The sequence below is a fragment of the Mytilus trossulus genome, chromosome 4 (assembly GCF_036588685.1).
Source record: "Mytilus trossulus isolate FHL-02 chromosome 4, PNRI_Mtr1.1.1.hap1, whole genome shotgun sequence".
NCBI lineage: Eukaryota > Metazoa > Mollusca > Bivalvia > Mytilida > Mytilidae > Mytilus > Mytilus trossulus.
The window spans coordinates 63851480-63869221 of NC_086376.1; the positions used below are offsets into that span (position 1 = coordinate 63851480).

Here is a 17742-nt window from a genome sequence, read left to right on the forward strand (position 1 = left end):
GTTTTTTTATTTGGTCGGGTTGTTGTCTCTTTGACACATTCCCCATTTCCATTCTCAATTTTATTACTGAAATATAAGATGCAACATGTTTTATATTTTAAAAAAATTGGTGGAACTTGAATGGTGACATTTTAAAGAGTTTTTTGCCCTTGAATGTTTTAATTTATAAATTATTGGTAATAGCTTCATACTCTTATTGACAAAGCCATGGGGTCTTCTCCAGTAGGTATGAATATATGTGACCCTAAAAAAATCAACCAGCAGTGACCCAGTGTACACCAGAAGTGGCCATTTTTGCACTTTTTTAGGTTTAATTAACTAGATTCCACATTTTTCCTGAATCAGAATGAAGTATTACAAATTTTCAAATGACACCTCAAAAGCTATCTTAACCTTTAAACAGACTTATCAATAAAATTGAGAATGGAAATGGGGAATGTGTCATAGAGACAACAACCCGACCATAGAAAAAACAACAGCAGAAGGTCACCAACAGGACTTCAATGGAGCGAAAATGGATACAGTTACAATACTGTTGTCAAGTCATTAATGATGTCATATTTTGGTATTAATATTAATTTACTCATAGGGTCGTTGCATCAGATATAAAACATTAATTCTTAAACCAATTTTTGGCATAATAGGGGTTATGTTCTTCTCATTTATTTCATGATGGTACAATACTAAAGCTCTAACCGGAGGGATTGTAATTGACTTTCATATGATGAAGACATTATCTTTTACAAGTTTAATTGAGGTCTGGAGCTGGCATGTCAGTAACTGCTAGCAGTCCTTTGTTGATGTATGTATCATTGTCATTTTGCTTAGTTTCTTTTGTTCCTTTTTCTGACCTAGGACTCTGACTTCTTTTAAACTGAGTTTACTGTGCATATTGCTGTGTGTCTATTTATTCTACATTAGCTAGAGGTAAAGAGGAAGGGTTGAGATCTCACAAAACATGTTTAACCCCACTGCATGTTTGTGTCTATCCCAAGTTAGGAGCCTCTAGCCTTTGTTGTATAGCATTCATTTTCACTGAACCATTTAGGGCCAGCTAAGGCCCTTCTCTGGGTGTGGGATTTTCTAGCTGCATTGAAAACCCCATTAGCTGTTATCTGTTCTTTGGTCGGGGTTGTTGTCTTTTTGACATATTCCTCATTTTTATTCTAACTTTTACCAGTAACTTACCAAAGCTAGTAAGGCATGTAGGGCTGGTGGCTGAACAGAATGGTGATCCATTAACCTTTCACACATATAGGTTACCAGTAATTCAACTACAAAGAAAATCATATAAAAGTCAAGTACATAGATCAAAGATGTTTGAAAGAACATAACATCCAGAAAATGTTGCCAACATTTCACTACACATATACATGATATAGGACTACAGAAAACAACAAAATCATTAAGATCCACAAATAAAACAGTCAATACAGGTCAATTTCTCTATGCATTGCCAAAGTGATTTCAAATTTCAAGGGAGTAGGGTTAGGGTTAGTACAGAATGATCAACCAGAACAAATTCATCTTGATATTTTTTTTAATTACATGACTGAATCTCTATTACTACAACAATTTAAAATATTTCTCAAATATAAAAGCATTCCAAGGTAATAACTCCATCAAAATCAATCAAGCATAGCCATCTATAACTTGTAACTGTACAGCTAGAAGAAAAATGTTTTTTTTTAAATTGCAATCTATTTATACCCAAATCTAGTTTACATAAATTTATGTCACCGTAAAAAAAATCTATGGACAAGAACTCAACATATCACTCTTTTATATTCAAAATTATATTATATAAAAAATTATCTGAAATCCTTCTTAGATCTTAAAAATTAATATAGATTTTGATATAGATCAACCATTTGTCTAGGGTGATGAGCATTCCAACAATACATTAGACTGACAAAAATATAGATTAAAAGATTTATGTAAAGCCGTAACTATTTTGGAGTCATTATTATTCTTCAGGTAACTAAATTTCATTGATTTTAAAGATATAGGTCAACCACAAATTTAAATGTTCTAATGTTTTTAATTGACTTCTTAAGGCTCGTAAATGTATACAGACTTTAGCAAATAAACGAATAAATATTCATGTAAATATATTAGTATTCCACAATCAATGAAAATTGATATCTATGAAAATAAATAATCCACATAGTACAGTATGTGCAAGTGTTTATGGAATAAATTTTGCACAAATTTCGAAAAGAAAAGCAAAAATTAGTAATCATTTGTAATACAGAATTCCATTTCAATATTTAAAGTTATAAATAAATTTATGTTTTTACCTTCATCTTCATTTAGATGACTATTTGGTAACTGATGTAAAACTTCAGCTATTAGTCTGACACATCTAGATCTAATACTAACATCTGTACTTGTTAAATATTTCCTACAAAATATGTGTATGTCAATTTATATTAGAACATTGCAACTTAAACAGGAAAGGTATCACAAAAAAGCCTCACACATTTCAAATACTGTAGAAACACTAATTACAGTGAGGTTAAAATTTCAGGGTTTTGCCTCTATATAAGATTTCATTGGGACTTAATTTCGTGGTTTCCAATAAATGGAAGTGATATCATACATGTACATGTTGTATAAGGTTTAATGTTTCCTGGAAGTTTTAATTTTGTGGACATGTTCTTTCCAGGAAATTAAATAATTAAATCCTCACCGAAAATTCTAGCTTTTACAGTAGTTATACATGTAAGCACTATTTATCTCACATTTGTGCACATTGTCCAACAATGGTATCAATGACTATACATAATGCAGGAACAAATTTCTGAATATATATACAGTGTTCAAATTGTCTAATAACTATTTTTTTTTTAATTTTCTATGTTTGTTGTGTACCCCAATTTTTTTTTTAATTTCAGCATTTATTTCCTAACATGCATGACATGTATGCTTAAACACTAAAAGCTTTTATTTCCCAATGATTGGTAATTTCTTTATATCCTGCCTGTCTACATGTACATGTTTTTATTATGTATCCAAAGACCTTCCCACTTCAATCAAACACAAATCAGATGTCTCTTTTTCTTATTTGTTATTTTTGTGTTGGGTTTCTGTTCAATGTCATTTACCATGATTACAGTGATTTACCCCACATCCCCTTTTATTCATATGTCTGAATAAGTTCTGAAACGTTAGACTCCAGATTCATAAGGTTATACTTACTGAAGGTTCTCTATAAAGGTAACTAACTTTACTTCATTGTTGACAATATCTACAAAAACAATATGTACAAATTAGATCTTCATTTGTAATTCAAATGTGAATTTAATTTCTTCAGTCATTGTCAGGGCAGCATATTTTATTTCCCCACTTAAATGATACATTTGTAAATCATGATATACTACATGTACTAGCATCAATCTTTCAATAAAAAGAATGTTTCCATAGTACACAGATGCCCATAGCCAATTGCAATATCATTTTTAATGTTCAGTGGACTATCAAATTAGGATGAAAATCTAATTTGGCATTTATAAATTAGAAGGATCTTATCGTAACGACATAGGAAATATGTGTACTAAATTTCAAGTTGATTGAACTTCAGCTTCATCAAAAACTACCTTGACCAAAAACTTTAACCTGAAACTCCCACTATCATTTTCTATGTTCCGTGTTCAGTGAAATGGGGGTCAAAATCTTATTTGGCATTTAAATTAGAAAAACATACATTGTATCCTAGGGTAACATGTGTACTAAGTTTCAAGTTGATTGGACTTCAACTTCATCAAAAACTACCTTGACCAAAAACTTTAACCTAAAGAGAGACAGACGGACCAACAGATGGACGAAAGAACGTACCAACAGATGAAAGGATGCACAGACCAGAAAACGTAATGTCCCTCTACTATTGTAGGTAGGGAATAAAAACAAATACATCATACATTGTACCAGGCCAGCACTTGCAAAATTGGACAAATGTGACTTAATACATCTTGAGGTGTACTGTAACAAAATAACTGTAATTCTGTAATCAAGAAATACATTTCATTTTGAATGAAATTGGCTTTTTGAAATTGCTATTTTTTTTACTTTAAATTGGAACAAATTAAGAAAAGCAATACAAGTGCTGTTCCGTTGCTACTTGTGTGCTTGGTGCTGTGCATGTACCTACTTTATATCATGGCAGGATACCCCATAATATAGGCCATATCCTGTGTTTTCTATTATCATGATTATATCTAATAATGCAGCACAGTACTTACAGTACTATTTATAAAGTTTTTTGTTAGATGCAGGGGACATTTGGAAAACTTTTAGCAGTTTGTACAAAGTTACTATTTATGTGTTTATCTTGTTTAAGGCCAACTGAATTTAGAGTAGAAATACTTTAAATTTGGAGACAAGCAGCTGCATAAGCAGGCGGCCTAGCCAAGATCAGATGTGCATTTTGTGTTTCACATGAAGTCAAAAATAAGTATCACCTCAGGGAAAAACTCTTTTGATATTTTGGTTCAAAAATGGTTTAAATTATGAAAAATTGCCATCGTTAGGCTAACACTGGAAGCATTTATATATTTTCATGCAGTTTTTGGAAGAAATATTTAATATTTTTATCAAATAAATGGTTTTTAAAAACTGTATAATTTTCTTTAATGGTTGCCTTTGAGACATGGTCACCAGTGTGAGATTTTTGGTCAATGACAAAGACAACAAAATATGTTTAGAATTATTGAATATCAAACATTTTAATTGAAAAAAAATTGACAAGAACATGTTTAACTCACAGTTATTTCAAACAACAGTAGCTTTCTTTGATTATTAATCTTATCTGATAAAACTGTATCTAAACCTATCTATAAATAACAAAACTTCCAAAAAATCCCTATCTTTTGGTGTATAGAACATTAAAATAACTTGATTCATATTCTTACAGTAAGCAATCAAACTTAGCAATACAATTCATATGTTTTGTCTACGGACAAGACATTGTATTCATAATTAATGAAATGTGTTATTAAAACCTAATTTTGATATAGCTGAAAGTGTTCTCTTGAAAAAAAAAACACACATTTTATCAGGTTTATCTATCAAATGATGCTTAACTTTCAGAAAAATGAAAACAAACACATTTTGATAATGTCTACGGACAAGACATTTTATTGATATTCAATTAAATGCTTTCAAAGATGATTGTTGAAGTTAAGATTAAAAGTTACCAATTAAATTTTAATCTGTGTTTTTAAATTTTGGAAAATATAAAATTGTACCCATAATTCTTTATATATCTCAACTATTTATTGATTAAGCCAGAATGAAGACACATTCTTTTTACTGAAATCCATATATCTGAATGTTTAAAACAATCAAACTATTACTAAAACTCAATTTTGATATAGTTAAATGTGTTCTCTTGAAAAAATAACATGCATGTTACCTTTCAAATTAGGCTGAACTCAAGGAAATTGGATACAAATATATTGTGGTAATGTCTACGGACAAGACAATTTCAGTTGAAAAAAAAATCTGTTAGAACTAATTGTGACTATATTTATGTTGAAAATACTGAGTTTTAATTTGAATAGATAACTTTAATCACCTATAAATAAGATTTAAGTTCAAATAATTGAATTTAATACTTGTTATGTACAAGTGTCTTGTCCGTAGACAATTCCCCGTCTGCTGTTAGTACTGAAACGCAATAGATAAGTTAGAGAGAGAGAATTACTTTTTCTTCATTTGATTTAGTTAATCTTTTAAGGTATGCAGCAATTGGAATCAACAAAATTGAAGTAAGATAAAGTATGCTCTTTATGACTAATAATCTGCCACTTTTTAAAATCCACTCCTGTGAAGTAATTTTACAAAAATTGAGTACACTTAAATTACCATTTATTTATCAAAAATAAGATATTTCTATGTTTAAACAACACATAGGACTAATTTAGACCCATAAAGCCAAGCAATATTGATAAAAAGACATGTCTCGGACAAGACATGTGTCTACGGACAAGACATTCTGACATACTTTTGAAATTTTTCCTCTATTAATAGATGGTAGAAAAAAATGTTAGTAGTGTTTTCATATCTACAAAAGAACAGGAACTTAGCAATGCAACATTAATGTTATTATACTTCAAGTTTACTAGGGAATGCATGTCTACGGACAAGACATTTTTTCACTTTATTTTTGTATCCAACTTTGATGGCATATATCTCCAGCTAGGGTACTGCAATATTGATAAATGAGGTAGTTTTTGATAATGTATATACTAGAAGAGAAAACTTAATACATAATAGCATAAATTTGATTGATTTTTCTCTTTTATCACTACACTGAGTAAGCTAAAAACAAAAGTACAAAATTTCATAACAAGCACATAGTGTCCAACTTTTTATCATAACTTTGTAACCACTGGAGATTTTTTGTTGCAACAACCAGTAAAAGAAAGATGAATAAATTGTCTATAACAGTGAACCAATAATGTAGTTCAAATTAAGTTCACTTAAAAACTATCAATTGATAAAAACAGCGAAATTTTAAATGAAACAATATAACGTGAAATTTTGCCCATTTTCACATGTGTTTTAGTGTTTTATTTTAAAACGGTAACACCTATACATGATATTTGATATTCATTGTGTAACCCTACATTCTCTTTATCAGTTCAAAGATTTGTTACTTATTCAAAGGTTATCTTCTTGTCTTTACAAGCCTATAACATAGACCCACTATGAAATGCACATCTGATCTTGGCTAGGCCGTAGGCAAATGAGAATTCTCAATAGATTGAATAAAAATCTTGAAAGTATAACATTTTCTTGCATTCTTGTAACCTAAAGGTGGGATACATATGCTTGTTTCCTCTCTCCAACCTGAAAGCAGTGGTAGAAAGGGAATTTCTTTTATTAGATCTTTCCACTTTTCTGTGGAAAGACCTATTGTATTTGTTCTGATTTTTTTTTCTTCTTGCGCCAATGTTCCATAGGAGAGTTATTTCCTGTAATACATTTGAAATAAGTGAAATGCATTTGTAACTGGTAAACCATAAGAGATATAGACCTAGGGTCTTTTGATTTGAGGTCCTTGGTCCTAGGACTGTAGGACATGTAGGAATAGAAACTGGGTCAAAGGTCAAGGTCAAATTCTAATCTTCAATATTCTTTGTTCCATTGTCTGCTCTGTCACTTTTAAAAAGATGCAGAAAAAACTATTGGCAGTGCAAAATGTTTGCCTAACTGTGATAAAAATATGCTACATTTGTCGGAAACAATTCAATGAAATCTTAAGTTATTGAACCTGAATGATTCAATTTAAATTAAGGTAAATTGATTATAACTCCAACATTGTATGTGATAAAGCCATAAGATCTTTTGCAAATTGTTGGTTGACATGTGACCTTGAAAAGTATTAAATGGAAGGGACCTCAAGTAAACTGGAAGAAGCTATTTTTGCACTTATTTCAAGGAAAACTACATAAAAACTAAATATTTTTTAAAAATATATGCATACATCGTTGTACATGTTGTACAATAACCTTTCATATCAGACAGGAAGTGAATTTCACTATACTTAAAGTACCTTATACATGTACATGTATCTCCCATCTTACGGGAAAAGTATGCAGAAACCTAATATTTTGGGAATCAGTGTAAATAAAGCTTCTGAGACCAGAAGTGACATTTTTTAACTCCGAAGTTGACAATTATCTCCCTTATTTCAGACAGAACTATATTATAATTAACATGATTAAGAAACATTTATTTAATGAATCAGTATGAAGAAACCTATGCTTGGACATGTTGGATGCCAAAAGTTACTTTGAGTAAACTGAAAGTAGCTTCTGATGAATAATTTATGAAATTGATGTCAAGAAAGACCTTCAATGTTTTTTTATTCTTATTTTTGTTTCTTATTTCATTGGTTTTTTTTAATAATAATTGTGACTTGCCTTTAGAACTGTTTTAGATAGACATGATTGAGGTTTATGTGTATATTGTATAAGCCTAATTAAGAGGAAAATCTGGTTGTAGAATTAGGATCAGGATAGTTATGGAAATCACTTCTGACAAATTTGGATCGCCAATTTTCTGAGCTCTAGATAGTTCACTAAACATTTGCTAAAATGGATTAGATCTTATGGATACAATTATGAGGGTCATATGATGGCCATAATTGGGGTTCCTTCATCATGTTCATGTGGAGTTACAATAAAAAAAAAAGTTCAAAATTATGTAAATATTAATTTTTGGTACATGACAATAAAATGAACATCTAATGAATAAAATGAACATCTAATGATTAAAAAAATAACTGATTTGAAGAATCATGTTATTTATTTACATGTACATGATGTACAAACAATAAAGGTAATGGATAGATATTGGAGACCTCTGACAAATCATGATTGAAGAGGGGGGCAAGGGGTTTACCGGGTAACTGTTATGCTGTTATGAGGCATTTTAATTCTTTGTTATCTGTTATTCTGAAAATACATTTACTGTTAGCTGTTATTGTCTTATTTTCTGTTAGCTGTTATAGGACTATTATCTATTTTGTTATCTGTTATTGTGAGAATCTATTTGCTGTTAACTGTTATTGAAAATTGAAATGTTAGCATTCTGATAGCCAATCTTCTGTAGAAATTGAAGATAATTGAAAATTGTGATTTGAATGGATAATAGTCTCATTGGCACGCTTACCACATCTTCTTACAGTGTATATCTATTGGGGTCTTTCTACTGGTAATATCGAGTGGTCCTGTATTTGCAGAAGAATTTCAGTAACATTCATCAGAAAAACATATTAAAATAAATTGGACCAGGACCATTCCAGTATATATTATTATTATCCATCCTTTGTAATAAATTTCGTTGTCTGTGAACATGTACATGTACATTGTAATATTTTGTACAAATTATAATTCACTTATTACTTGTACAATAACTTATAGTATGGATTTTGTTATAAAAAAGCATTGGTACACCCTATAGATTTTTTTTATTCAATGGCCACATATACTAGTAATAATCTTTATGCTGTACTATTACACCACTGTCCCTGATAAGGGGAGTATTGGACACTAACTAAAATGCTAAAGTTGCCGCAGTCACATTCTGTATGTGCCTATTTCCAAGTCAGGAGCCTGGATTCAGTGGTTGTAGTTTGTTACTGTGTTAGGGAGCTACCATTTGATTTTTTTATTTTTATGGGGGGGGGGGGGGGGGGGCAGGACAGAATTTTGAGTAAAAAAAAGGCAGGATGAGTAACTTGGCAAAAAAAAAAGGCAGGATGACAATTGTTGTAAAAAAGTCAGGATAAGCTAAGAAAAAAAGGCAGGACCGAATAGACAGAAAAATAAAAAGGCAGGACAGAGATTACAACTAAAAAAAAAGGCAGGACAACATTTTTCATCCTAGCCCTCCCCCCTAAAAATCAAATGGTAGCTCCTTTACTAATTTTTCTTTCACTATTTTGTGGATAAATCAGACAGTTAGTTTTTTCCTCTGAATTGTTTTACATTACTAAGTGGTATGGGTTTGAATTATGGCTTTTGGGAAATTATACAACATCTTTTTTTTTTTAGCATTTATATTATAAGTGCTACTCCCTCTCTTTTCATTTACATATGAAAGAGAACCCTGACCACCATATTTTTCAAAAGCTTTTTAACTGCCTCACATGGCGAAATTGGAGCTCAGAAACCATTGATGCAAATAAAGATGTGTCTTCAGTTTAATTTTTCGACAAATACGGTTTTTAAAATCCTACAGCTGTACCCAAATTTTCCATATTCTATAATTTCACATACGATACATGATTGGTGTTTCACTTGGTGTCTTTCAAATTTTCACTATGTCCAATTTCTATTATACTAATACTATCAGAGTTGACAACTGAGTCAATTTCTAATACCAGAATAACCATAATTGGCATGCGTGTGTCAGATACATGTCCTGTCTCCACTGATCTGGGTATTTTGTATTTTATAAGTAAGTTTGATCATCATGATCATGAGGTCATTAAATAAAACAAAATATATTGGTTTTTTTTTTTATTATTTCTTGTAAAGTATATATATTGATTTTCAGAAATAAAAAATCTAAAAATCAAATTAATAATAAAGTGTCACTGGCTGCACTACTTTCAAAAATTAAGTAAAAAAACCTAAATCATTAAAAATTGATCCTACAAATGTCCTAGATTAAAAATATCCGTACATCAAAAACAGAAACTAAGTAATTTCGTTTGGAAAAAATAAACATCAATACCATAACTTATTGTACAAGTTATGGATAAAAATCAACCAAGGCAGAACGGCCGAAACGTCTTGTTAACACAAATTACAATTTTCTAGGTCCATACCACAAGTTATATACTAAGATCTACGAGTGATCTACTGGATTGGACCTGGACAGATTTATTTTCATATTTCATTTACTGTTATCTGTTATTGTTCTTTTTCAATTCCTTGTTATCTGTTTTTCACCAAATCAATTCACTGTTTTGCTGTTATGGGTACCCTCCTTGCCCCCTTCATTGATAACTTCCTAAGCAGTAGAACCCAGTCAGTTGTACTAGAAGGACATACATCATCACCTTTAGATGTACTATCAGGAGTTCCACAAGGGACAGTCTTAGGTCCTCTACTATTCCTGACATATATATCAACGACATGCCAGATTGTACATCTTCAGATGTAAGGTTGTTTGCGGACGATAGCCTGGTGTACAGAAAAATTAGAAATCCTGATGATGCTGCAACTCTACAGAGAGACCTCACTGCTCTGGAAGAGTGGGAACACAAGTGGCAGATGTGTTTCCATCCAGAAAAGTGCACAGTCATGAGGATATCTAACAAGCGCAACACCCTGCAAACAACATACACCTTGCACGGACACCAACTAGAAGTTGTTGATAGCGGAAAGTACCTTGGAGTTACCATTAGTCAAGACCTACAGTGGAATAAGCACATTATTAACACCACAGGGAAAGCAACCAGGACCCTCGGTTTTCTCCGCAGAAACCTGGGCCGATGCAAACCATCTGTTAAAAACATAGCCTATTGTGCTCTCATCAGACCATCGATTGAGTACGCTGCCACAGTGTGGGACCCCCATCAAACCACATTGATCAAAGACATCGACCGGGTACAGCGTAAAGCAGCACGATTTGTCTACAACCAGTACACAGACACTTCCCCAGGGTGCGTCACTGGATTATTAGACCAACTCCAGTGGGATCCCCTACAGTATAGACGAATTAAACAGCGACTCGTACTATGCTACAAGATACAGAACCAACTAGTGGAGATACAACCAGCTATCTTCTACACACCTGGGGACAACAGAACAAGGGGTGGCCACAGACTTAGACAGATAAGAGCTACTAAGGAAGTATACAACAACTCCTTCTTCCCACGCTCTATAAGGGACTGGAACCTTCTGCCAGACACAGTAGCAGCTGCACCAACACTCGAGGATTTCAGGGCCAGATTAGCCAGTGTGCCCTGGACCCAGATGCAGCCTAACTAGACATCAGTTTGACAAATTGTACAGTGTAAATAGTTTAAATTATTTTGTTAATATTCACTTTTAATCAATGGAGAAGCCTCCTGTCAATGCCTGTTTTACCGAGCGGAGTTAGTAAATCACTCAAATATGAGGTCAACTCCTTAACGGAAGAAGAAGAAGAAGGGAGATTTTGAGGAATCACGATTTGATGCTGACATTAGCAGTAAATGGCTGATGTCGACAGAGGGTTTTTGCATAACCTGTGTCTGTGACTATTGTGTAAGACCACCTCCCCCTTTTATTCATAAGGTCGCTCAGCAGTAGGTTTTTAATTAAGAAGTACGTGAACAGTACACATTAGTGATAAGCAATCAAAATAAGTACCTTTTGTGACCGAGCTTATCGTTGACTTTTGGTCTGCAACTGTATTTTCAATATAATTTTGAACACAACTTTCCAATTTCATGGGCGCAGCCATCTTTTCCTAGCAAAAGTTGTCTCCCTTTAAATTCCCGCCAATTTTTTACTTTTCCAACATTTTTTTTCTATCGATAAAATCAGAGACATATACTGTATATATGTCTCTGATAAAATACAGCAAAAAATCAATTTGCCGTCGCGGCAGGGGCGGATCCAGCCATTTTAAAAAGGGGGTTCCCAAACCAGGACAAAAAGGGGGGGGGGGGGGGGGGTACGGTACGCACAGTATTGGTGAACCCTACTAGTTCCGCGTTTTTTCTTCCTAATTTGAGCATGTCTTTTAGAATAAAAAAGGAAAAAAACGTCAAAAAATATGAGCGTAACTTGTAACATGGAAATCAATTTTTTTTAGTAATTTGAATCAGAAAATCTTATTTTTGCACGCAAATTAGCAAGAAATGCTATGCGAAATTTTAGCACAATTCGCTACGACGTCGCATCCGACGTTTTGGGCATTTTTTCAAATATTCGAGTTAGAAGATGCATTGAAATGTTCAAAAGATGATGTAACAAGTCATATGAAATAGGGGGGAAAATTACAATGGATTCTACGGTAAGAAATTTTATGGAATGCAATAATATGTAAACGAAAAAAAACCATATATTCTTAATGTGCTTTTAATACCGTTTACAAATAGTACAAAAACATGGTTTGGAAGTGGAATTTTCTAATCGAATTTTAACTTTATGCTTGTCTAGTCCATTTTGTTACCGTGTGCTAAATGCACGTTTTTGTAAAGATGTTGTACATTCGAACGTAAATATAAATCAATTGTGTATCTTATTCTTGAGTTTATGTATTGTTTTTGTAATGTGTTTTTAAAAGTCTTTCTCATATAAAAGGAATTTTGAATATATAATGAAAGACAAAAAAATAATAAGAAAATCGAAATGTCTAGTCTGATTTGTTACCATGCAATCTTGTAACGTTTTTCCGTGATTTTCAACGTAACGTTTATTTTACGGTGTTTATTTTGTCATTTTATTTTTTTATGCATAAACTACATTCTTGTAGGCCAAAACAAATTTAACCACCACTGAAAGAATAAGATTAAATAAAGAAAGGAAAAAAGGAAAAAAGAAGAAGAGAACAAAAAGCGGGATGCTAAGATTTAGATGCAAACGTTAACACAGGCTTCAATAACGTTTTCTCAACGTTCCGTCGATGAACGTTTTCTGACGTTACAAACGTATCACCAATACTGTGCGTAACGTCTTTGTTCTATTTTGGCTTCAAAGATGTTGGTATACAAGTAAGTGCAATAAACGAAGAAAAATGATTGGAAATTACAGGACTGAAGAGATCGTTGCGGTCGTGACTTTTTCTCTATCTAGTTTCCTAACTCAGCCATTTAATTTGTTTTAATCTTAAACTGGCATGACTAGACCGATTTTCCAATGTTTGACTGCCATGATATATGAGCAATAAGGCCGGACATCTTGACGGGTAACTTGCTTACTGAATTATTTTGTGTAAAGTAAGATCTGTATAAAGCAATTTAAAGATGTTGCAGAGCCGTTCTCAAAATCTTTTCCCATGGTAGTCCTCATAAAAAATCTGCTGGTCCTATAACTATTATTTCTATTGCAAAAATTTGATGGTCGGCAAAACCTTCGGACCACCAAATGGTATATGTATTACTAAAACCGTTGATTTTGTTCTGATTGACTACATATATCTGGGAGAACGATATTTATTTGAGTGTAACTTGTTATTATCATGAAAAACAAACTTCTCTGCATGTGTTAAACATGTTAAATTGCCTTACTGATGTTAGTTTCTTTTTTGTGTGTGTGTGTCTCGTATACCTGAGACTAATATACTAGTATAACTTTGTAATCATGAAAATAGAGACACATAGAGAGATAGTTCGATAGCAAATATGATAAGCTTGATCTGTTGAACAAGCAGCTGGATTATCTTTAAAGCCAGAAATCCTTAGTTTTTCGAAAAATTCTAAGTTTTGTAAACAGTTAAGACAGTCCAGGGACTTTCTATACTATAGCCGGTCAAAAAGTGTGACTCATCTCGCAATTACGTAAAGTTATTGTCATAAATGGCGATTTTAACAAATTGGTTTAGTGTTTTTTTTCTTAGCACCTAGAAAACTATGTACACTGACCATTTTGTTTTGTCAATAGTAAAACGATTACCAATTAAGTTATACAAATAAATCCATAGAATCAACTCTTTTACGGGTTTCTTACCCTAGAACCACAATGAATTACTGTGTGACATGTTTTTCTTTGCATTGCTATCCGTGTTCTCCGGTCTTTTATATACATGCATGGCCATATATGCTATCTGGTTCATTAGCATTGTGCGGATTTATGTGTTGTAGTAATTTATGTTCTCATGCTGATGGTTTTTATCTGATGGAGGTAGTTATATACTACGTATACCAACACAGTGCCAAAGGTATTTATGTTTGGCCATACTAATCTCACAGTCTATTATTATTTCTATGAGTTCAGAGCTTATGAACTCTTGATAACTTTGTCTTTGTTGTTTGTAGGTCTATTATTGCGTTATAGAAAGTATAGTCAGTTGATGGAATTGACTTTTATTTAGCGAAGTTTATGTACATAAGATATTGTCAGGATTACATGAGTTAACAGTTCATGATGGTTTTGTTTTAATGACAGATCCAGAGTTATTTCAAATTTTCACTTATTTGGACTTATTCATCTTGTTTATGTATTGATCACTGTCTGGGTGAGGTACACCTGGACTATTTGAATTTGACATTGACTTTATTTTAGATACTGATTTTTTTTCCTCACTATTAAATATGCTGATTTGAACAATGATTTGGAGAGAAATTTGACCAGTATACCAAATTGTTAACACCACAAAGAAATACAAAATGAAGTAGTGTTACCTTCATTCATCAAGTTATATTTATTAGAGTTGATACCACGTGGATTTACATGTCAGAACAAAAAGGTTTGTTTCCAGGTTACTGCTTTATAACTGCTAAATAGAAACAAAAATCTGACATGGACAGAAAATGTCGGTCAATATCTGTATTCTTGCATGGCATTCTTTGTTATTCACCAAAATAATCAGACGACTCGATAATCACGGAGTAATTGTCCTCTAATAACAATGTTTAGCTTATAAATGGTTATGCCTTTGTCTATCATCTAGAATACTAAATTAGACATGAAAAAGGGTAAACAACAACGACGAAGCTGAATAAAACAAAATTAATCAATAGTGCCAAATCTTCAAAATGGCAATATGATCAAAAATACTGAACTCCTTAGGATTTATAATGGCCTTATAAAATGAAGATTTCTAATTTTTTTGTTATGTTCTAGCATGTATTATCTCCAACTAAAACAGAAACTTTAAACAACAAAGATGTTCAGCAATGCAAAATGTACAAAAATGCCAGTGTGGCCAAAAAAAATTCAAAATGATCTGGAAAAGAAATTATAACTTAAGGCAGTAGTACTATGTAGCCATAATTCAATTAAGGAAAAACAAATCCGGGTAACAAACTTAATCATAGAAAAAAGCATCATCTGTAAGAGGAAAACAACGGGAAAAAAAACGAAACACTGAACTCAAACAAAACCAAACGCCAACATTCATAGAAACGAACTGTAAATAACAAGAAAACATATTCCTAGCTTTGTACAGGACATTTTAAGACAAAATGGTGGATTGGACATGGATATGGGATATACATTTCCCAACTTATCATTGTCGTTTTGGTTTTTGGTTGCACTTAGGTGTTTCTGTTGTTTTCCTCCTATAGTTGTTGTGTTTACCTCAGTTTTAGTTTGTAACCCGGATTTGTTTTCTCTCAATCGATTTCTGATTTTCCAACAGTAGTATACTACTGTTGCCTTTATTTGGTAAAACCCATTTGACGTGTCTCTGTTCTAATATATCCTGTCATTGTGATATTGTGATATGGTAACTTTTTGTATTCTTGTTATTTGCATTGCTAATCTGAGTCTATAACACATGTGTTATAGTAGTTTCAGTGGTAATGAGTTTTGGGAGAGTGAGAGGTTTAGCAATATTAAACCAGGCCCAATCCACCATTTTCTACATTAGAAATGCCTGTACCAATTAAGCCAGTTATATGACAGATGTTGTCCATTCGTTTGATATGTTTTATCATTTGATTTGCGACTTTCTGTTTTGAATTTTTCTACGGGAGTTGAGTATTTTTTTTAGATTTTTCTTTTGTCTATATGCCTTTTTGTTTTTCGTTGTTGATTTATTCTTTGCTTTTATAGTTATTAAGATTATAACACAATGTAAACTGTTTTACCCTATGATATGTTAAACTATACTTATATTTCTGTTTGGTTTGTTAACACATGTGTGTCCATATAATGGAATTTAATGCGACTGCCATGCAAGTGAGAGTTTGAGCTAGTTATTAAACCAGGTTTAATCCATTAATTACTACATAAGAAAATGCCTGTACCAAGTCAGGAATATATATGACAGTTTATGTCAATTCGTTTGATGTGTTTGAGATTTTAATTGTGCCATTCGCTTGTCATGGGACTTTCCGATCATAATTTGGTCTCTTTAGAAAGAATACCAGTACTGCCCTCAGGTTTTCTATAAATCGGCATTTGTATTTCGCTTTTCATTTCTATAATACTATATGATCCTTTTAATATATCTAATTAACAGCCACAAGCAGGAATGAATAACAGCGGCAAATAGGTTTCATAATAGGAGACTACAAATTTAGAGAAACGAATGTGTCTCTAATATAATTGCCAAATTGAAACTTCAACATCTCCAGAAATAACACTCAGTCCGAAAGCTGACATTATGTGCAACGTGGGAGTAGATTCCTGCTTTAGAACTAGAACAATATCTCAAGAAAACGAATCCAAATAAAATAATTACTGTCAGAAACTGTGAAAACTACCATTAAACAAATACCATTTTAGACGAGCAACTTTTAAAAGGATTTAACTAATGATTGCATTATGCTGGAATTTCTTATTTTATAAAATATTCAACATATTTGTTGAATTTGATGGTAGAATTTTTTTTTAACATATAATTAGCATTCCTATGGGAACTAACTGTGCGCCTCTCCATGTCAACCTCTTTTTTTAATATGAGTGGGAGTTCTTTCATACAATGATAAAAATAAACCAAAAAGTTTATTAAAGCCAAATCATATATCCATCGAAACTAGAGAAGCATACACTGCTTCCTCTGTCTCATTTTGAGACCTTGGATTTGACATAAGCATCTCAGTACCAAAAACCATGACAAATGAGACGATTTTAATTTTGAAATTATAAATTTCCCTAATATATCTATCTATTTCCCCTGCATATGGGATTTACATTTCTCAAGCTCATTCGTTAATCAAGAGCTTGCAGCTGCTACTAAAACATCACCAGTGTCTGATAAGAAGGTTGATGAACCAAGGTTGTCAAATAGCCGTCTTGTCCTTTTTCTGAAAAAAAGATCATTGGAAGACACCCAAGACATTGTTGATAATTTTATAATATAAACTTCACAAATGATAAATGATAGTCTTGAAGTAGCTTATAGGAATTTGTTTATCATCTCAATTATGTGTTATAGTGTTCTTTTTATTCATTTTTTAATATTTTTAATCCTTACTCATTGGGTAGAAAATCACATGCAGGTGTCGGCTACATTTGACATGAAGTGGCTGATTGAAGCGGAGAATAACAATCATATATTTTGTATGCAAATATATTTTATTCAATAAATGCTTATACTCATTGAGACGCAAAATCTGACACTCCA

The 17742-nt window shown here is 32.2% G+C and overlaps 1 protein-coding gene across 1 annotated transcript in view; it reads right to left on the minus strand.

Annotated features, from left to right (window-relative positions):
- Positions 1-12012, minus strand: part of LOC134715741 (MMS19 nucleotide excision repair protein homolog) — a 39063-nt gene extending 27051 nt beyond the window's left edge. The window contains exons 1-4 of the mRNA XM_063578139.1: positions 11874-12012; positions 3202-3250; positions 2301-2404; positions 1189-1274 (exon numbers count right to left, since the gene is read on the minus strand). Coding sequence (XP_063434209.1) covers positions 1189-1274; positions 2301-2404; positions 3202-3250; positions 11874-11967 — 333 coding nt within the window. The 5' untranslated portion in view covers positions 11968-12012. The remainder of the gene's footprint in view (positions 1-1188; positions 1275-2300; positions 2405-3201; positions 3251-11873) is intronic.
- Between the last annotated feature and the right edge of the window lie 5730 nt (positions 12013-17742).